The sequence below is a fragment of the Hylaeus volcanicus genome, chromosome 4 (assembly GCF_026283585.1).
Source record: "Hylaeus volcanicus isolate JK05 chromosome 4, UHH_iyHylVolc1.0_haploid, whole genome shotgun sequence".
Classification (NCBI taxonomy): domain Eukaryota; kingdom Metazoa; phylum Arthropoda; class Insecta; order Hymenoptera; family Colletidae; genus Hylaeus; species Hylaeus volcanicus.
This window is the reverse complement of record NC_071979.1, coordinates 5,441,887-5,464,976: the sequence shown is the minus strand read 5'-3', so window position 1 is coordinate 5,464,976 and position 23,090 is coordinate 5,441,887. Positions and strand designations below refer to the sequence as shown.

Genomic DNA, 23,090 nt, shown 5'->3' with positions numbered 1-23,090 from the left:
TAGATTTACTCTGTTTATTTAAATAATTCGCTTTGCTACCTAGAGTAAATACTGACAAAGGTCGTACATAATGCACATTGTTGTCCAAAAGTTTAGGGTTACATCTTCTTATATACTATTTTCACTGTATATACTTGCACATTATTTAATTTACACGACAGTGACTCAAAACATACTGCCAAACTTTCAAAATATTGGTTAGCAGAAGAAAAAAAAACGAAAAAGACTGTTACGAAATATGGTTTGGCCACCGCAAGCACTCGACCTTAACCCGATTAAGCTCTTGTTGGACGAGTTCAACGCTGATATACGAAAACAAGCTCCAAATTCAAAGGATCATTTGTAACAGCTGCTTCTGGATTATGGAGCAATTTATCTTCAGAAAGATTACAGACCTTGGTTACTCGAATGCCATACCTTTGTATAATTGTTGTTGAAAGACGAAAATAATCATTAACAAAAGAACAGATCAAAATAGAGTCATTTACACTCGAATTCGTATTTGTATTAGATAATGTACAATATTGTACATACATTGTTGCATCTGATATAATGTGAACGTGTAATGTTTTTATAAATAAGAAATAAAAGTTCCTGTACTGTATTGTTCGTGTTTGAATTTTCGTATCATTAATTCGAATATAGATTTCATTCGAAAATATTCCTTTTTAAGTTTTAAGAATTTTAAAAAAACTACATTTCACTGCATTTCGATAAATATGAATTTATCACAAATATCGTGACGTGTTGCAATTAACGGACCTACGTTAAAAAAAAAAAGAATAACTGGATATATCCCATACCATTTGTGTTTAATTAAAAATCAAAATCTTAAAACCGCTTTGAAGAAATCCTGCCCTTTCTATTTATACAATTGGAACGATATCGAAGATTTTTCTGTTTTGCAAATTTTTATTTCGCGCGAACCGTCGGCCTGGGTAAAAAACAAAGGGTTGAAGTTAGAATTCACGCAGGCGTCACGGGGAGCAAGGACGCATCTTCTCGTCGAGGTCGTCGCGGCAAGCGTACAATTTAGACCTCAAACAATTAATCTTCGATTTTTTCCCATCCATTCATTTCCCGTTTCGAATGGCTTAAGCCAAATGCGCCTTCGCGGTGCAAATTGAACTCAAAACTGGGTCAACCCTGATTGCTCGGATCGAGTCAGGGCCGTAGTCAAAGGACCTCTTTCGCGCGCAAACAGAGCCCCCACACGATAAGCAGGGATCCGCGAACAAAATGATTCGGAGGACCAAACGACCCTGGCTCGAGGACTCTCTCGCGCCGATCTTGGACTACTTTCGGCTGATTTCCACTTCCCACCTACCCCCCTTCGATTGAATACATAATAGATGTTTCCATTTCAGCGTGAAGAGGAAGCCGAGCACGGAAGAACCCAGCAGCCCTCTCGAGGCAACGAGTCCTGGTTCCATCCTGCGCAACAACAACGGTGAGTCTTTATTATAAATGATCTCGTCGGCTCTCCGGTCCAATTTAAGCCCCCCGAGCCGGCCGGCCTTGCGAAATGAACGGGTGGACTTCTGGCGGACTTATTGTTACCCCCTTCTACGATATTCCTTCAAAAGGGGAGGATTAGTCTTCCCTAACATTAAATTAATTAATTTGCTGCTCGTCGCTATAAACTAAATATAACATGTTCAGGGGCTATCATAGTACGCAGGAGATAAAGAAATGTTTCTTTTAGGAATTTTCATTTCACGCAACAAGCTGTGGAATGTCAATGTTTATACATGTACGTAGTGATAGACACATTAGGCTAATAGATAACTTTGATTTATTTTAAATCTCTGCTCGTTTTCACACAATAACTTGACATTGGGTCGTCCAAAAGCAATCATACTGATTATTAAAATATACTTATGTAATTATTGCCCGAATTGTATTAGCTTACTTGAATTTTGGGAACGTTGTAAAATAAAAAATCTTTCTCGTGTACATTTTTCTGGAAATAATTGTTCTCGATGATATTAACAAGGATAAAACGTACCTTTACAAGGTCCATGTATTTACATCATTCAATGTTGAATTTTGCTATAGAATTAGACCTTGACACGTTACATTTTATTTATAAAATTAGATCTTGAAGCATTACAAGCATTACTGATCTACGCCTATAATGACTTTATCATATTGCCAATGTGATGTATTTGTCGAGCACCCTATAAATAAACTGTTTTAGTAATAAAAGCAATATGCATTTTTGATGCGACATATTTAACAAATTTTTAAATTGAAAAGGTGTTTAATATAACAATTATCATCCAAATTCAATCGTCAAACATTTCTGACGGGGGTGTGTTGCGATATAACAGTTAAGAATCACTGCAATAAATCCTCAATCCCTTTATAGCAATCTATAACACATACACCGATATTCAGATCAAAAGTATTTCTCTCTTCGACTTTGCTTCGATCGAATACACTTTGTCTCTGTAGAATGTCGAAGACATATATAAAATTGGCAATTGTATTTTCCGTCGAGAGGTACCAGAACCTCAGGGACGGACATTTATCGACTTTTCTTTGTAAGAAACTTTTGATTCCATCGTCGGGCTTCCTCGCGACGTTGACACGATTCTCAACCGACAAGTTCTATTATTATTCCCGAAGAAAGGTTTCGTGCTTGTTTCACGGTTTCCTGATCTCTCGGAATCGACTATTTTCACGTTAGGAGATCTCACGAACAGTCACAAACGGGAATGGCTGAATCCAACTCGCTGAGATCGATGGCCGGGCCATACATCACGGATAAATGGCTTTATCCAATCTGTTTCTTCTCCAAAAATTCGAAATCGAAGTTCTGTTACGATCACAGTTCAAAATACTTGTATGGACTATCGCCAAAAAAATCTTGATCATCCTTGAAGTCAAATTTGTTTATATTCCTAGATAAAAATTCTTGTGTTTTTCATCGACCTTGCAAGTACCCCTCACCCTTAACACTTTTCAAGTTATCGCATTATAAATCAAGTGTTTGATATCTTCCACTTCTGCAGTTGTATTTTTGTTGTATTGAATTGTTATTTCAAAAACATTTACATCGGGTGATAGCTTAATTGATACACCGTATGTATTCATTGACAAGGGTCCGATAACTTGGTGTTAAAATACCACGGCCTAGTCCTGATAATAAGTTTATGTTCCTTCAGCTCGAAAACTGTCAACTCGAGCAACCGATAATAGTGAAAACAAACCTTGGCTGGCTGACCTTCAATCTATTGTATACATATATTCTATTCATTATACCTTTCTTCCTCGTCCGAGTTCCACTGTTCCCAGAAATTCCCTACCCGTGCTTCGCATATTGATAATTGAATGGACGAATGGAACAACGTCGAATGTCGCATATTTACTGTCTTTTATTTTGTTGATTAAGTTTATTTCATATATCTATGATTAAAAAAAAAACATACAAAAAATTAACGACGCTACAATACTTTAATACATACAAATACTTAAAGGAGTGTGCAAATACTTTGCTTACTCGCTGTATACTTCAATATAAGATTGCTGAAGTCTACAAAAATACGTAGATAATTTCCTCAACATTATTTCAACCTTCGAAGGTTAAGATATTTACCATTCCGTACTCTCCGAAGAATATTCGTCGACCGCTCTAAAAATCAAGTGTCCAAGCCTCTCTCGATCCCCGGGAGGATCTGCCTCTAGGAATCGATCGATCACTTTCGAGTTAATCGTCGACCGCACGACGAAACCCGATTCCCCCTCTGGGCGAGGGGCTAATAACAGGCGGATTATAAAGCGCAATTTTGATTTATATCGTACAGGGTTGCGTCGAATCGGCGCGCGATAGGCCGTTGACGAATTAATAATCAACCGCGGGCGTTTGAGCCGTTCGGGGCTAACAAGTGTCCTCAAAGCTCGTTCATCCGTACTTGACACGTGCATGCCTACCCACGACCCAGTTTACCCACGGGGAGTTTGGTCTCTCGACAGTGTTAAAGCTGGCGTTAATCTAAATCCAATCGCGGACCCTGTCCCTCCGCGATAATCTTTCGCGCAACGATAAGGGGTAGGGGGTATATACGAATTACGTATATTATTTTCACGGGGGTAATATGCGTTTGCATGGCATAGTATAGTCAATCATCGATGTTACCTGTCCTTTGTGTGACGACTGTATAGAAAAGTGGAGGGCCAAAAGATTTCACCTTGTTCTTCAGGGACAGCAAATTGGATACCTTGGTTTCTAAATTTTTATTGAATAGGTAACATAAACAAGATGTATTGTATACATGGTATTTTATACAGTTTTTGTTCATGTTGTTTTTGCACTTATGACGTACAGTACATACAAAACATACATAATGTATGTCGAAGTATTCTACAAGTAGTATAATAATATCGTTATTTCGTTTTTCGTCATAAATACATAAATTCTGCAACATATAATATATAGTCAGTCTCATAAATATTCGTACTCTCTATGTCTATTGAAGAAATAAAATTTGTAAATAATTTGTTTAAATTAAAAAGTAAGTTTGACGCTTCCAAGTGTATGTTTGTGTAAATACATTCATGTATATATAAATATATTCATGTATAAGCTTATTCATATGCATATTCATAACGAAAAATTCATTCAGTAATATCAAACCTGTTATTTAATTTAGTTAAACTTCTTTAATGGAGATAGAGGGTACAAATATATATATATATGGGGTTGACTGTAAATATCATTTCGTAGTTAGAGCATTCGCTATCTGTATCGATACGAATTAACTCCACGATAATCTTTCGCGCAACGATAAGGGGTAGGGGGTGGTTTGTAAACCTAGCAGAGCCGAATGAGAACCTCTGACCAACCCCTAGTGGGATGAGACTCCAGCTGTAACCGGCGTTGGATCGATTCAAAAGCGGCAGCAAAGCGCCCCACCCTATTATGTGTTTTCTTCAACCTCCCCATCCCCCCTCTCACCTTTTCCCCTCCTGCTATCCTAGCCCTGCTACTTCTCGCGCTAAACCACCCTGCTGCCGCCTTCCAGTTTCCATTTCCACCTCCTTTCCTCCGCTACTCCCTTCACCTAGACACGTACCATTCCCCTTGAGCTTTCTTCCCACCCCCCACACCACCCCCTTTTCTTTACTCTTCCTTTTATACCGGAACGGTTTACGCCGAGCCGGAAGATCCCGGCGACCGGAAGTTCCGCTCTCGCCGTTTCACCCCGCGGTAATTGAATCCCCAGCATTTTTTCCTCCCCTAAGACGGCCTTTAACGCCGCCGCCGACGACGAGTATCCAGCCCTTTCTGCTCGACAATGAGACAACGTTCATTCACGGAAATTTCACCTGGTATGCGGGGCGAGGGGGACGGGCGTTCGGAAAATTCACGATTACTATTACGCGAGTTTTCATCCGACGGAGAAGTTCGTTCTTCTGGGACAGAGAAGAGAGATGGGGATGCGATGGACGCTCTTTACGGGAAAGGTTGATCGAATTTATTCATTTTTCTCCTTACGTTACCTCACATAATTGCCTTTGGTTATTAGCGACTGTCTTTTATGTGGTTATCCTTCTTGTTGGACGCCGGTCCAAATATGTGCATCTTTAAGTAGCTGGATTAGAGGGACGGGGATGCGATGGACGCTTATTATAGGAAAGTTTGATCGATCATTTAGAATTTATTTGTGTTTTCCTTACGTATTTAACGTCCCATCAACGATCCTGTTACGAAGCAATTGGTAATACTCGTTTCTTTTTTTATATCATGCTTACCGTATCTTTGACTTTGATTTCTTCGCATGTTGCCACAATTCCGTGACAGGTACTTCCCCTTCCGAGTTGCGAGAAACTCGTGGCGGATTTATTTTTAGTGCCTACACGTACGTGGGAAACTCGGGTAATCGAATATGAATAAAGTAAATTTAGTGACCGTGCCAGATGTGCCATTGCATTATTACTTTTTCAATGATTACGCCGGATATGCAGGAACCGTATCCCGCGGATAAAAGCCACGCGCATATGCTCGCGGGAGAATATAAATGTTGATGTTTGAAATTGTGTAGCATTCCGGGAGCGACGGTTCACTTTCGTCCTCCAAATGTGAAAATTCTCCGAAGCGAAGGAAATGGTCATTTCCCGAACGGAAATTTGGAACTTCGCTATCTCGTAGCATCCTCCTGCTATTAAAACTATTCGAGTACTCGAAACGTGTCGATACTCTTTCATTGATTTCTGGACAAAATCTACGTCGATCCAAATCGTGAAGAACTTTTAAGCCTTTGCATTCGTGAAATTTTTGTCTAGTACCTACTAGCAACTCGAGATGCTTTCTTAGCAATCTATTGCCACGAATCCTAAGCTTAAATTGACTTCGAAAATGGAATCTCTAATTTGAGATTTGAGAATCAGGTCACCTCTCACTGACAATCATTTTATTGACAATTCGAGTCCCAAAGAAATTAAACCTAAACAGACATTATTACTAGATGATTTGCTGCACCAAACCTAGCGATGACCAAGAATCACCTTTCGAGTATCAAAGGGGTAATGTTTATCCTCTATAATTGACGACATACAACTCGAAATATGCATACTGTTTAACAAAAACGGTCTCAACTCCTTTCGCAGGATATTTTTAACTATTCCAAAGATTCTAAAAAGACAAATTTTAACAAATTTGATTCAGTTGAACAAAAACACCCCTTTAATTGCTCGACAATCACAGATGGTCGCACAGGTAGCGTCCCGTGCGCCACCCAAGCCAATGGCACCAATCGAAATTCCTCTGTCGCGAATCAACGACAAACCTCTTCGGCTCCTCGTTGACGATCCTCTGCCGCGCTCGATAGCTCGATCGCGGCTAGTAGCAGTCCGCGTAATGTAACGTAAGTACAGGCCGAACCGAACTGTATATATACACGCGCGGATGTAACCGGTTTCCCAGGTTCATTACACCGAGTTGCGCATCTCCTTTCCCGACAAGTGTGCGGCCGTGTGGTCACCGGGCAGTCGACAGACTTACTTACACGGTGGACTTCATCCCTTTCTCGTAAACGGTCGTTCGTTCGTCGTTCCTCTGCCGGCCATCTTCCTCGATCCAGCTCGTTGCTTCGATCAGGAAACACACAGTCGTGTTGCATTGCACGAATGCGATAAGTCATCGAACCGATCAGCCTAACTCGATCGTTCGCGTCGATACGCCAGGGCTTTCCATGTTTGCTGGTACCGATAACATCGATCTAATGGTCTATCGACGATCGATCGGTTTCTTCCAGCAATCTGTTCCGCGAAGTTACAACCGACGACAAGAACGTGTAGCTTACCGCGAGCGAACGTATCCCCGATAGTTTTATGATTTTACCGATGATAATAGAGTTCGCAGCGTCGAGGGCGCGTCTCCCGTGGTATCTTTCGTCCCTTTCATACTTCCATTTATTCTGGTTGCCGGTTCCGTGGAATTTCTCGACTTTATACTGCACGTTGCGAATTTTCGTAATTAATTTTTAAATATCCTCACTACTTCACTCACAAAAACATGATTTACATAATCTGCATAATGTTCTCCTTTGAACCAAATAATTTTTGTAAAAAACATTTGTTTGGTAGCTTCATCCCCTTGCGAGACACATAACCGTTCCGCTTTAAACGAAACACCCTGGTATGTATCAAGTTTGTAAAATGTGATTGTACGAGCATGCTATAGCCACGACAAGTGTCTCGAAGAGCCGCACGACCACCGTGGCTACATAACGCGTTATGTCATGTACCGTAGACGTAGCGTAAGCGTTAACGACTAAACGAACGTAACTCGGCGAACTTCGGCGTCGAGTCGCTCAATCGTTGCGCCGGGTATACGTAATTACATTCGACGACGCGGTTCGCCCTCTAACGAGTACGGAGACCTTCCCCAGTGCGTCTTCGTTGCGCGACGATTAAAATCGAATCGAGGCACCAGGAAACGGCAGTCAGCGGTTCTTGTCGTCGCGTTTGCGCCTAATTGAATCGTCAGAATTTGCGAGCACGCTTTGCGTACGAAACGCAACCGCCGCTCGTCGCTGTTCATCACCGTTCGCCCATCCTCCGCCACCGAAATTCTTGCAACCCCGTTTCCCGTCCGGCGAGATGCACTTTCGAGCGTCGCGCGGGCCAATCAAGCGCCCCACCCCCCCTCCCCGAACCCCCTCCGCGGCTCAGTTCGGTCGCGTCAACTCTTCCTGTGCATCGCGAAATCTTCCCTGTTTCCCTCTCTTTATCTCATCTTCTTCGCTCTCCCTGTACTTCCCCTCTCGTCCCTCCCTGTGCCCCGTACGTTCGTCCGTCTCCGTTCATTTCTCGAGCCGGCCGTGTAGATGAGACGCATAAAGTGCCGGTACAAATTCTGTTTTAGCAGCGGGTCGAACACGGCCGACCGTTCGGCTCTCCCGGCACTTCTCGGTCAATGAACCGCGGGTTGCTGGCGAACCCAGTTGGTCCACTCGTATCCCCCACTCCGTGGAGTCCACGGTGTGTCCTCCCCTCCGACCCCTCTCCACATCGCAGCGCCCCGCTGCCAGCGTGCCACGGTCCACGCTCTACCCCCACCGGGATGATACAAACGACACGGCTCACCTCCAACTTCAAGCTCCTCTCCCCCTTCCGCGACGAGGCTTAACCTCCCCTCCCCATCCCCCGGTCCCCCCTGATACTACATCCCCTACCATCTCCAGGACTCACCTCCGACCCAGTCGCTTAATTCTCTCTCCCTCCCCCTTCCTCGACCCCCCGGGCTCTCCTCTCCCGTGTAACGCTCTGCGGCTCTCCTCACCCCTGTTGCTGCATTACCATCGTTACCACCTCTTCCTTCTCTTCGTGCCACCACCTCCACCACCTCCTCCGCCCTTTTACTTGCCCCCCCCCTCCCCCACTCCCCTTTTAAACCGCGCTAACCTTCCCCTCCATTCCCCTCCTGTTCCACGTTCCGTCGCAGGCAGTCCGCGGAACCCCGCGCAGAGGTGCCAGTTCGAGGACGGAGTCACAGGGAATTCCCCCCTCTACGCACGCATACCAATGCACGAGTCGCGCGTACGCGATCTTCGCCGCTTCGGTCAGCTTCGGGGATTGAAGAAAGAGGACGAACGGGGAAGTCCTTTTCTTCTCTCTCCCTCTTCGACACAGCTGAAATACGAATTGCCGGCAAACGGAATACGATCTTGTTATGGACGGAATACCCCGACGATTAGCCGCCTGAGCGTTTCAGACGTTCTGGACGCGTGTCGGCATGCAGCCGCCCGGGTATTCGTAATTCTTTTGCTTTCGGCGCGTTACGCTCATCTACCTTTGGGAGACGCTGGTACGGGGATTCTGTTACCTATGTAACAGAACATTTACGTTCGAGGATGAAGTGGATGTTCTTGTTTATGTTTAACACGTCGACTGGAAGACAAATATTCTTCTAATATTCTACATAATCAAACATTTATCAAACATTTTGGTACTTATTTTTGTAACTTCATCAAAATTCATGAATTTCATTTAAATTCGTTTCCTTTGTTGCTCGACAACTTATTTTTATCGTGCTTCAGTGAAAAGCACCGTATGTGGGTGACGTGGCGATCAACGTGTCGAGGGTAGTTTGAGGCCTTGTAATAGTATTAAAAACATCGATTAGAAAAATATGAGGCTAGGGATGATTTTATGGCAGAGTTGATACGATTTGGCATCTTTTTCTACCGAAAATATATAGATAAATCGTAATGACCATCAGACTGAGACTCTGGGTCCATATAGATTCACTATAATTTACATTATATTGCACTCAATATGAGATCAGATGGAGAACATAGAAAGCCAGTCATTCAACGAAACAAAATGACGAGTAAATACTTTTACTTAAAGTACATGTATAAACGAATGAATTTAAAGGCACGGAATTAATTTCTGCATCTAATATATCAGATTGGATGTAAAACTCATCTGTCCAGGGGAGGGAGAAGGAAAGGCTCGAGGTCTTCTTTCTCGGCTCCCCGAAGCTGTCCGAAGTGCTGTACTCACGTATAAAGGGTTGTTGCATTAGTGTGTGTATGTAGAGAGGGAAATTCTCGGTGATTCGCGTTCTCAATCTGGCATCGCAGACCCCGCGTAATGGCAGAGCGTGGGGCTACGGAGTCGGGCGAGTCGCGCAATGCCGTAACACGTACGACGGAACGCCGGTTTTACTTACCTCACAGGTAGTGATGGGAATAATACCGAATCAATACCGTCGATATCAGCCCGTAAATTATAAACTTGTATCGAGCGGCAACACATCCGCAGTAATGGTGGAGAATTATCGATAGTTCCCCTTCACTAATCCGCAGGTAAACGGATGCAAGGGGGAGGGTTCACAGGAGCTTGGTTCATCCATTAAACAAAATTAATAGAGTCGTGAGAGTAAATCTGTAATTATTAATTACTTTATCATTTCTAGGATTCTAGAATCTTTGAAACTTAGCATTTCTCAACAAATGTATTTTCTTAACTCTACGTCTCTTTGAATTCTTCTAGATTGACCGCTGTAAAAATGTCAAACTGAATTGATATCCACTGGATACTTCTACGAAGTTATACGCATTTGATGCTTCTTAGAAAGTATCATTGAGCTTATTTATGTATCGTAAAGTTGGGCCTTCGGAGAACGGTATTTTATGTTATTGTATCGAGTAATTCTGAGAACCACATAGTTTTATGTAAGGGGATGAAAATTATGTCGCTGAGTAAACAAAAATTGAAAAATTGACAAACTCGTTTAATTAGAAAATTTAATTTGCTCTATACTAATATTATCGAAGAAACATTTTCTATCCGTATAATCGAGTCCTGTTCGTGAATGTATGATTATCTATGAAACGCACAGTAATTTTCTATAAATTAATGGGTTGTAATTAACGTGGAAACAAGGTTGCAGACGATTAGTTAGCAATATTCTATATAGAGATGCTTGAATAATTAGTATGGCATTTCTAATTAATCATACGTACATACATACGACCTGTACGCAATAATTCGTTTGTGCACATATTAATTTTAAGATATAAATAGTTTTGATAGTATACAGCGCAATCGTTTGATACATTATCGCACAAAAAACGCGAAAACCTGTGCCACCTCATTTCGATAAAAAAATAATCAAATATTTGTTCCTTCGTAACACATACTGATAGAAGAATCTTTATAACTTTGTTGTTATTACAATTTACCGAAGATAATCGATATCAATTAATTTTAATTCAATAATTAATCTCATTAATAAATTACTGCGTGCTTTTTAAGCAACATATACGGAGTGGACATATATGGAGTGGACCCAATGATACGGGTGGAAAACATTCGGTTCGATAAAGTATACAAATACAATAATCAGGAAATTATGTTTATATACAGACGAAATATGCAAGTCACAAGAAGATAATTGTGTCTTGGTTGATCTGAGTAATGACGAGTGTAATGTACCTACAGCGGATGGTCAAATTTCGTAAAGATGCAATTCTTGAGGCTTCTCCTTCTTTGTTACACATGAAAAATATAAACTATGTAATGGAGATCCTAAAAAAGAACCCTGCATTATCATTCACCGGGTGGTGCACCCGCGTGCCTAGTTTCATCCAAATCGTCGATCGTCGATTGGTTGACGTTGCTCGTCAGTCCCATCGCTACTCGCAGGTAAGACACTCCTTCTCTCTCGCGCTTCTGTCGCTCGAGGGAGAGAGAAATCCGCGAACCGCGGGGGAGAGGGACACCGCCACCGCGGGGATCGCGAGAACGGGAGAGAGCGAGAGGGAGAAAGCGGGCAGAGTGGAAGGAAAATAGAGGAGAAAGAGAGAGAGAGAGGACCGGGTTCGCGGAGACGAAGACGGAGCACCGAGAAACACACAGAGAGAACTCGCTCTCGGCACTCGCGCGAGAGCGAGCGAGTCGGCTCCGTATACACCACCGCGACTCGTGACAAACGCACGTGATCGTAATAGGGCAGCTCGCGGCTATTTGCCCGGTTCCATCCCCTTTTTCGATCTCGCGCCCGTTCTTCCCTCCCCCCGCCTCGACCCCCCGCGCGCCCACCCGTTCGTTGTTCGCTCCGCGTTTGTTTTCGAGATATTCGCGCAGCAGCGTGATCGCGGTCGCTCCGCGAACCACTCGAACCGAAACGTTTCGCGACCCGTCGTCGTACGGGACAATCCTGGAGGACACTTGCCGATCATCGACGCGCGCACGCATGCGGGAACCGAGCCACGCGGAGAGGTGCACGATCCGAACAACAGGGATCTAGCGCGTCAGCGTCGACGCCGATCAAGCAGGGATCTAGCGGCGTTCTCGTGGCCGTCGACGTTCCGCGGTTTCCTCGTGCACGGACAATGATCCCAGTGGACGCGATCGTTACGGGGCTCGAGTGACGTTCAGTGCGCTGAGTTGATCCAAGCGGGACGGGGATCGTTCGATCGGTTCGAACGATCGCGTCGAATCCCGCGTCCTGTCGACGGGATGTACCCCCCGGTCTCGTAGTTGCTGGCCGGCAAAAGTTTTTTTCGCGACTACACGACGGATAAACGGAGCTGTCTACGTGGTGAAAATCGAGGTGTGAACGAGGCTTTAAACCGGAACCAGTCACGGTTCGCGATTTCTGGCGTCGTCGCCGCGGTGTCGGCCGGTGGCATCGTCCTGTTATCCTGGAAGGACGAGGCTTAACCTCGCTTGACCCGTCAGGAAAGTGCGATCGGGAAGCGTGATCGGATGCCGGCGTATTTTCACCAGCGACCCGTGCAGGTAAATAGCGATCACGTTTGAGTGTCGGACCCGTAATCAGGAAAGTGAAACGATCGGGAGTACATCTATTCGCTGGATCCTTGGCGTTTTGTAGGAAAAACCGTGTAAATCGAAAGTAAAACGAAACGCGTGTAATTTAGTCGATTACTCTCATTAATTTTACACACTTCGCCGATTATTTCTGTTTTATGAATCTTTTTGCATTTGAACGTTCGATGATCGGAGTATTATAAAATCGCGGAATTGTAACTGATTCAGTAATCCGAATCTTTGCGTATAAATTATTTTCTTTAATTAAGTATCAAATGAAGTGTCGTTAAATCGTCAAAGTATGTAAAATTATAACTATTCTATTTTTTCTTTGAAATTCTTGAGGTCAGTCGATGTTACGTATTGTTATTGAAGATTATCCAACACAGGACAATGAACGATTAATATAGTTGAATCATATTTGTTTTATTCATTCGTGCATGTAAAGTCACCGTTGATAATGACTCGCGTCTCTTTTTCTCTATTTTTCTAATAACTGTATGCCGTGCACCGTAGATTATTAACGAGGAAGTTCTATGGACTTGTGTCATTTTATTAGGTTACTATCAGATGTATCAGTAGATTTACCCATAAAAAACCCGCTTATTGATTTCTACAGGAAAACAAGCAAAACATTATAGATTTATTAGCAGATTTCCAAACATTTTATTTATTTTCATATTTATGTTTGAACATAACGTTTTACAGTCTACTTTGTTAATAAGAATCTGAATAAGAATTGTTAAGAACAATTTTGTGGTAGATTGAACTTTTTGGTAGAAATATTGTCAGGAATTTTATGACGATATTATGAAATCTTTAGCAGAATTAATTAAGCGTATAATTTTTAAAAAGAAACATGTAGAAATACTTGCATGAAATGAAAGGGAACATTGTCCACGTAATTATTACTGTTTATCTTTTTAGGTATGTGTCAGATACTTAAAAAGTTGTTAAAATTTAATATATATCGCACATAAACATAGTTATAACTAGGTAGGCCAGAATTGCCTCATTTAATGCCATGTGCAGATTCTCTTGACTTACGAAACAGGAACACGTGCTTTTATGAATAAGAGATTTATGGCAAGAAAATTAATTATTGCGAGTCTCTGGAAAATTAAAAGAAGATCGTAAAACCTCATAGTCGAAGCGAGTAAAGATAAAAAAAATGCCTGGAAACGCATCATTACTAATAACTCCTCGTCCAAGCAATAAATTGAATTACTATCTTACAATTAAGTTTGGCCTTCTGGCTCACGTTGGAAGTCTTTGTCAGGAATAATTCATTAATTTCTTATTCCAAATGTGTAAATAAAATTTGCGTCAATGTGGATCGTGTAGAAGATCGAAATAGGATAGATCAGGGACACACTGCTCACAGTTTCCAAATTTGTTTACGAACAATGCTAGGAATAAACATTTAGACGTTCGAAATCTGTGTTTTCCTGGAGAAAACAACACGAGATGTTAAGTAGTCGATTTCACGATTAAAATTGCAGAGCGTGGTTTTCCCGAAGAAAAGCAATTTACTAATGTGCATTTACAATTCCGATAAGATCGGTTTCGTGTAGTTTGCGAAATGGAAATATTGTAACGGTATATTTTATTGGATTTCGCGTGGTTTGAGTGATTCTAATCCAACTTGTACTCCAAGTGTGAAATTCCATCTTATTTGTTGCTGTGATTGTACTCTGGGAGCTATTTCTATTTCTTTATGACGTGAAAGCAAGTGAATTTTAATCGTTTTTTGGAGGGGTTTGTGTATAGGGGTGGCTTGGGTCCATCGGGACGTTTCTGGTAAAGTAGCTTACTGTGTATTTGTTTGGAAATTACGATCATTTGAAATCAACAATTTTTCGCAGTATGAACTTTCTAGTACTTTACTTAGTTTCTCAATAACTTTCCCACCATATTGACGTTAACCTTTAGAACCATGATTTTCCAAATTAATGTATTTATTGTTTGAACAGTACAGCCAAATATTAAATATAAACCAATCGCAAGTGTACAATTCGAAACTTTTAAACAATTCGAAATTTGAAACATAGGGGATTCAAGGGCTAAATAATCGTAAGTTAACAATTCCTCGAAATCTAACGAATGATTCCTCGACGAAAATTTAGGAACCGGAGCTACCTCAAAATTAACTAGTTTTCAACATCCTCCTTTTTAATGAGTTCTATAACTAAGGAAAATCGTGGATGCTCATTCCAAATTCATAGCGGAGTTCCTCAGCGATTAGTATTATCAGTGACAGTAGTTCCAAGGGCCAGTACCTCTGCCTGAAGGGTCGCACCAGACCCCACATGAAGGTGATGGGTTCGTAAAACGACGAAGGGGCGTAAAATAACTGATTATTTGTACCAGTTATACGGGTTCTTATTCTTACGAAAAATGATTACGAAGAAAGGAGCCCTCTCCTTTATTACATTTCGTCGAGGCAAGTACTTGGAGCCTTCGTAAAACTAGCAATTGCAAGTGTTGCTCTTGAATTCTAAATACCGATCCTGCATAAGACGACAACACCAGGGTGCGAACCCCAATCGATCGTTATATTCCTCTTAGGCACACCCGGGGACCGTTCATCCCCCAGTTTTCCACCGTCTCGAGCACGTGGCGCGGCGAATATCCAAGAACACGGTGTATCGCCATTGTATCCGATTTTGATAACTCGAGGCAAGGTGAACGCACTGACTTGTGACGCAGATGGAACGCGGAACCGAGCAAGCGTTTCACGAGACAAATGACCGTCTGCGAGGCCGCGAAACCGCCGTTCGGGCCAGCCTCTCCTCGCAGCCTCGCGGTTCGCGCGAGCCATTTGTCGGACAAGGGCTCCGCGGTTGCCCTTCCTTCGTTCCTCCCATGCAAATGTTAATTCGCGATTACCGTTTTTGCCTCGTGCCAAATCGCGATTCGCTCGATTTATAAATCATTCGCCGCGGATTATACCACGGGGTAATATATATCCCGCAGCGCGCTACGCCTCTCTTAGCGAGGCCGAGCGAGACTTTGAATCATAGCCGATGGTGTGCGCCGCGTGTTCGCGTGATTTCGTCCCTTTGCCAACCGGCGCCTTGATCCTCCCTCGGTTGGAAACCCCGATTGTTCAAACACGACGTCGGCGAGGCGCAAAATAGTCGTAATGGCGCGTTATGGTGTCTGCTAGGGACTGGTTGGATAGTAAACCATCTAAATGGAGCACGATACTGCAAAATACAGTAGATTCGAGCATCACAGGTCAATGTACAACGATATCGCTACACAGTATGATACAGCAAAATATAGTAGAATACGTGATATACCATTCAAATAAGTCATAATACTGTAAAATACAGTACGTTCGAGCATAACAGATCGTAATACAAGGTATAGTAACATAATGCAGCAAGATACAATGTCATTGTGCATTCCTCCTAAATAGTGCATAATACTGCAAAATTCTTTATGGCCAAAATTCATTACCACAAGTCCCACTTGTCGTTGTAGGTCAAAGGTTAATATTCATTTTGCACTCCTCTTTACAATCTTTCACAATCTTGTCTCACTAATATTTTGTACACACATGTCTTATATCTAAGTTTTACATATGATTTGAGCTAGGAATAGAATTCTTTTTAGCGAAGAATATATAATATATAAAATATAGAATACATAAATTCTTATATACGCTTTATTGTAAACTAATTCAGTTTTATCGTTTACATCTAGATTTGCTTCTTTTAATTAGAAACTTTGTTTTTGTACTTGAGATTTTACTCGATAAGTCTCGTGTTTCAGTCTTCCTATTTTTCTTGGTCCGCTATCCTTAAACCTATCATCATCAATTAGTGTTGTTGCTCGCACTGCGCCTCATACCACTCGAGGTCCGAAGATCGCTGAACTTTGTCCTCATACTACTTGGCTAGCCGAACCAGTGGGGCGATGATCGTGATTGGTAGCTCTTCCTTATTTGATTTATCGAGGCAGGTACTGAAAGCACCAAGTTCAATTCTAATCTCTTGCGTTGGAAGCCTGTGTTTTCTTTCCTATTTTCTTTTTTTACTAATGAAGCCATCGCAAACGACGTCAGGGCTACTTTTTAGGATTAACTCGAGCTAAAATTAGTATGAACAAAAATTCTAGTTGTATAGTCTTCGAGGAAAACTGATCTGTCTTCGTGTGCAGAAATAAGGACATTCGCCCTAAACGATATTCTCGGCATGGACACCAGGTTTGAAAGAATTAACCAGTGAGTGAAACACTCAGAACTTCGTTTCTAACAAAGCTCAGACCGGAGATGCCAGGTAAATAATTCGGGCATAATCAGTCTGTAACACGATAGCTGCTCCATCTCGTTAGTGCATGTAGCAGAACAGAACGGGTTAAATACGTTGTTGTTATTGTTTCAAACTTCATTAGTACGAAAAGCCCAAGAGAGAACGTTTTTATCAACGGTTAAAGCTGAAGTTGAATAGGATCACAAGTATACGATCTCGATGAATCGGACAATAAAGGCTAGTTCTCCTGGCTTTCAATGGTAGGTAGATGATTCGTTCAGCGGTCCCCGGACTTAGGAGGGTGTAGGCATTATGGAGCCTCAGGAGCTCTTACACGTCTGCTGCAAACGGTCTTCTTCGAGCTGTTCTATTGACCACCTGAAAACGACAGTGGCACGGGTCAATTTCACCGCGTCTTAAGAAAGTGAACTATAGTTGTCGAAGAAAGGGACTAAAATACGAGACGTCCGGTAGGAAAGTGGTATACTTAGCCGTTTTATCGTGACATCGAGTGCTTTATTCGTCAATGATGCGAATAGTTTCCAAAACATGGCTAGTTTTATTGCAGACCTTGAAGATAATTCTTAACCACCTGTCCTCCAATTTTTAATGAGTTCTATAGCCGAGGAAGACGGTGGATGCTCATTTCGAATTCATAGCGTACTTCCGCGACGATTGTGTCAGGTTCCTCGGTCAGACGCAATGCATTATACTATTTCGTAATATACAGGGTGTCCCCTGTGTCACTCCATTTCTCTACAAACCCTTCTCAAAGGAACGCCCATCAGTAATTACCAACTCTCCGTATTTATCTCCATGATTGCATTTTATAATTCAGATTGTACTTTAGCAAATATGGTATCGAAATTTGTCTATCTCGCCACTGTTTGTTCAAGATTGATATTTAGACAACAATTTCGTCGGTCTCGGAGACTTACGTCTCCATGTAACGAGCCACTGCAAAGAGAGACAGTGGTGGCAAGGGGTAGAACAGGCGAAGAGAGGAAACGTGGAAGTGAGACGCAGGTAGAGAATCGCGAGGGGTAACGCACAGGTGAGAAGGAGAGGACAAAGTGAACGACTCGCGAGAGAGGGGGCGGTCGGGGAGCGGGTATGTGTTGTCGGAGGGGGGTGCTTGCGACCAAGAGGAAGGAGGGACGAGCCAGGAGGAAGTCAACGTCCGAAGATTACGGCAATGACATTCGCTTTTTCTCACTCTCCTCCTCGTGTTCCTCTCGAAGGCTCGCCGTGTCTTTTTCCTTCGGCGATCTTTTCCTCTCTTTTCGAGTTCGCCGTTCGGCCATGTCGTTCCCGTTTCACTCGCTACGTGGAAAAACGCGGTAGAAACAAAACCTGTTGATATTCGGCGATCGGTCGTCGAATAGTTGACGGATAACTCGTTCCTGCCTTGTCAATCTGATTCCAGGCAAACTTTTATATCGGTCAGCGCTCGTTTTACATGATGCAGACCTGGGAAAATTTTAATTGAAATGAAAGTAGAAAGTAACCAGTTGAACTCGTTTATTTAGGTTCGTTATTTCCGATACAGTTATTTGAATATTCAAATAATACCAATTTATTTGAAATAATAGCTACTTCGAATAACGAATTAATTCTGTGTCTTTCTAAAGTAAACTGACTTCATTTTATCGAATTCATTTTTATGGAGCTTATTGAAGCTGGACCATCACGACCACCAAAAATTATTTTAATATTTAATCCGCGAAATTCAATTGTTATATCGGTAATCTGAATTGATTTCTACACGAGTCAGTCTCATACGTATTCGTACCTCCTATATTTATTGAAGGAATTTGTTTAATTAAAATGAATGTTCCATGTTTCCAAATAAATTTGTAAAATATATATATATGTGTGATGTTTATTTGAATGGAAAATTGAATTTGAAAATATGCAGCCTGTCTTTTAAATTAGACAAATTTCTTCGATAGATATAGAGGGTACGAATACTTACAGGACTGACTGTATATGTAAGTTCAACTATATTGTATAATTTCCACCCTATTTTTACACGATGTATTAGATTACCAATTTAATCATAAATAATAATTCGCGTACTATCTGCGTTTTTCAATTAAAAAACATGGACTGTATAATTTTCCTGTGAACAAGAAGTAAAAAATAGGTTCCAACGGTGCGTTATTAATATAAATAGCGAACCATCCGCGATCTATCCATTGAATAACAACACTAACACCCGGAATTTGTCTCTGATCGATCGAACTTGGCGTTATCCACGCCATTCGTTCCCAAAAAATACCAATGAACGATCGGCGTACCCTCCACGCATGCTCGAGTTTTCCTTTTTTTTCTCTCTCCTCCGAATCCGCGCGTTTGCCTCTTTTGTTTCTGATTTTCCTTTCGTTTTGATTTCTCTTTCAGCGATGGATCACGTGAAAAGCCATGGGACCTCGGATCCACTGAAAATCGGCGGAAAAGACCGCGCTTGCGTTACACGAAAAAAGCTCACCCCGTAGAGCCTCGCTCCGCGGACAACAGAGAAATCCATACGTAACGCGAGCTCAGAAGGAGAGAGAGAGAAAGAAAGCGAGGAAAAAGAAAACCGAAGAAGAGAGAGAGAGAGAGAGACGACGACTGATCGCGATCACGAATGAAAAATATAATGGGTTGAATCCCTTCGCGTGGTTTTCTATTTTCCAAGCTGAAACCCCCCGAGCCGGCGAACCCAAGGAAAACACGGAAGGGAAGATAACGAGACACCGACGAGAACATGCCCGTGCACGAAGACGATATCGCGAGCGTCTTCTCGAACAATGCCGAACCCTTTCGGAGACCTGTCGCGATCCCACGGATTTTCGCAGCCGCAAGATAGAGAGCTAACGAGGAGGGTCTCGTTTCGCACGAAGTAGTGACGTGGTGACCAGTGAAGTGTAACATTTTTTCTCGTTCGTGATCGCAACGCGTGCTAAAAGTTGTTCCACGGTTTTTCCAACACGGAAGATATCGACTGTTACCCAACTCGACCGAAGAGGACCGACGTGCATCGGTCGGAGGTAGTACCTTTGACAGAGACGCGACGCATTAACGATACGTCTAATTCCATTCAACAAACGTACGTACTTACGTAGCCGATACACACGCGGACGACAATTCGGTGTCGTGCGACAGGTCCGTTTATCCTCCAAACGTTTACTTTCTGTTTCTCGTTCCCCTTCGGTTCGGACAATCGCGATCATCGACCGTACAACCCCGCAGAGATAGCCTATCGTGTACCGGCGATTGCAGAGAAGAACGCCTCGCGAACACGGCGATATCGTTCGGTGGATGTTCCACGGTGTCGAAAGTCTCCGACGAGACGCTTCTTCGTTCGAAAATTAATTCCTGCCGCGATAGGAATCGAGGGTGATAGAAGCCCAGATAGAAGTCTCGCCGTCCCAGCCGTAATAAAGCGACCGTAATCGTATCAGATTGAATAACACGCCGCCCCAAGGCCGCCGAAAACCGTTGCCTCCGGTGTCCCGTGTCTGGGAATAACGAGAATCGCATCAACGGGAGCAACGAGCCAACGCGACGGGTTCGAAGGCTCCGGAAGGTTGAGAGATTCGCAGATAGAACGGCGCTGGCCCCGGCGAGACGTGCCAAAATCGTTTCTCGGTTGCCCGCGGACAGTTTCATTGAGAATCTCGACGAGTAAACGGCCAGTGACCTCGGTTAAACTCGCGCCGTTCGAAAGGCATGCCTTCTCGAAACCGTGGCACCGCGGGGCCCTGGGATCTACGAAAATCGTCGTTCGGCTAATGAATCGGTTAGGACGACGCCGAAACTCTCCTGGAGACGTCAGATCGCAAACAACTAACTTGGAAATCGAGTCTGGGTTTCGGTTCGGTTTGGAGAACCTAGGAAAAGTACCGACAGTATTCCGTTACTGTCTTGAGGACTTACATCGCGAGCAAACAACTTGAAGAGAAAATCGAGTCCGCCTTTGGTTCAGTTTCGAGAACCTAGGAAAAGCGTCGACAGTGTAGCTGCTTTGTTACTCTCCTGATAACGTTATATCGCGAGCAACCAACCTGAAGAGCTAAACCTGAAGAGCTAATCGAGTCCGCCTTTGGTTCAATTTCGAGATCCTAGGAAAAGCGTCGACAGTGTCCTGTAGCTACTCTGTTACCGTGTTACGCTTTGGCACGAACGTGGTAAAAGGTAACAAATAGGAACGTGGACGTGCATCGTTTCCGTGGACTGCATGTGCCACCGTAAATAAGCGAGTAACCAGGTGAATACCAAGGTGACACGCGATTCGTGGATCGTTTCCTCATGAAGAAACGCCCCCGCGGACTCTGTCGCCACGCCGTTCGCGCGGATCTATGGTCTCGATCGCTTCCCCGTTGCGCGACGATCCTCGAGCTCCTGCTGTCGCGGGATTAATGGAGAGCTCGTGAATCTACGCGTCGTTTCCCGTTGGAACAGGGTCGACGGTTCGTGACAGTATGTGTGACGAATTCTTCTTCGTTAGAGGGATTCCGGAATCGTCGGGGAACGTACGAAGGAGATTTCTGTTTCCGTATCAGAAGTCTCTGTAAGAGGACTGGAAGTGTGCGACGTAGTAGTGCGACGAATCTTCGAAAGTACTCTTTGTCGTAATATTATCGGAGTACTCGTGCGTAGAGGAACGTTCGGGATAAGCAGTGCGCACCGAATTGTTCCTCGTCAGAGGGATCGAGCGAGGAGCTGACGATTTCCTCGATATCGGGAGTTATGAGACGTTGACCATCGGTAGTGCGACGAAACGTTCGGGTTTTTCCAGGATTAATGGAGGACTCGTGAGTCAACGTAACATTTCGCCCTGCAGGGAGAATCTTTGCTACTTGGAACGGTGTGTATCGAGATTCTTAGAGGGATCAGGGATCCGCTAACGCGAAGAGTTAGGTATAGGTATCAGTGGTTATGAGAAGCTGGTCGAACGAAAGTCGAGAAGTGAATCGATCCCAGTAGTGCGGCGTGTTCGCGAATGGTGACCGTTGTTATCGTGGTGCACCATCGCCGACATCATCTTCTCTTCGTACAATGGACGTTTTCAAAATCGACCAGTCCCTGAGCGCGGGTCTGGGTAGCGCCCCAGCGCCAGACACCCTTACGCCGGAAGTGTCCTTCGACGCAGGTAGCGAGTTCAATCTGAGCTTCTTCGACGGACCAGAGGAGAACAGCACCCAAGGCTTCAGCGATCCCGGTTCGGTGGGTAGCGCCAGCGCATCGCCGCCCCCAGGAACACCTGGCAGCGTCAACGTTAACCCCTCCAACGCCGCCTTACCGATAGTCCAAGTGCCCTCTGGTATCGTCATTAAGCAAGGTTTGTTTCATTTTGTTTTGCTTTCGCTTTTCCGCGACTATCGTCGACTCATTCACGGTGACTCATGGTCCAAATTGTATCTCATTCTTTTCTAAGTTTTCGCTACAACCCTTAGAATTGTAAAGCAGTTGTTTTTGTTGAACACATGTACAGTCACGTCATTCAGAAATGGGTGACAGGACTGTTCATTGTCATATGTGGACGTTTAGTTTTTGATTATTATAATTACTGCCAATACGAATTTGATAATAACAACAAAGAATCATGTCTGAAGAAAATACCACTAAAAAAATTAATTTCGACGCTGAGGCAGTAATGAAAATAAAATCTGTATAAGATTCGTGAATTAAGCGTTACAAAAATTAAATACCAGGACAAGCGTTGAATTATTTAATCCTCAATAGCCTCGAAACAACATTTTAATTCTATAGAAATTTTCACGAGTATAAACGCGCAAAGCGTATTTATATATGAGGTATGATGAAGCATTTATTTAAAAATATCGAACCTATCGTTTAATTTCGACAAAGTTTTTCTGACTATATTTGTTTTCTTTTTGTTTCGTTACGGGGAAGATAGCACCTTGTCGACCTATTTCAAGCCACGCAGTCTACTTTTCTGCAATCGAGTATCAAGTGAAATATCTAAATAAACTTTTAATTGCTTTCGTGTTTCCCCACGTTAGGATACTCTGCGCGTCGATTTCGACTGTG

General features: G+C 43.1%; 1 protein-coding gene across 5 annotated transcripts in view; it reads left to right on the top strand.

The window, feature by feature from the left end:
- The window catches only part of LOC128874774 (ecdysone-induced protein 78C), a 154,604-nt gene that overhangs the window by 6,868 nt on the left and 124,646 nt on the right, over positions 1 to 23,090 (top strand). For 2 of the 5 annotated variants that reach the window (XM_054119836.1, XM_054119833.1), the window contains exons 2-3: positions 1,368 to 1,450; positions 19,452 to 22,377. In XM_054119836.1, coding sequence (XP_053975811.1) covers positions 22,095 to 22,377 — 283 coding nt within the window. In that variant the 5' untranslated portion in view covers positions 1,368 to 1,450; positions 19,452 to 22,094. Of the gene's footprint in view, positions 1 to 1,367; positions 1,451 to 9,163; positions 9,256 to 10,274; positions 10,320 to 19,451; positions 22,378 to 23,090 lie in introns of those variants that run through there. The other 3 variants (XM_054119835.1, XM_054119834.1, XM_054119837.1) reach the window with 3 other exon arrangements.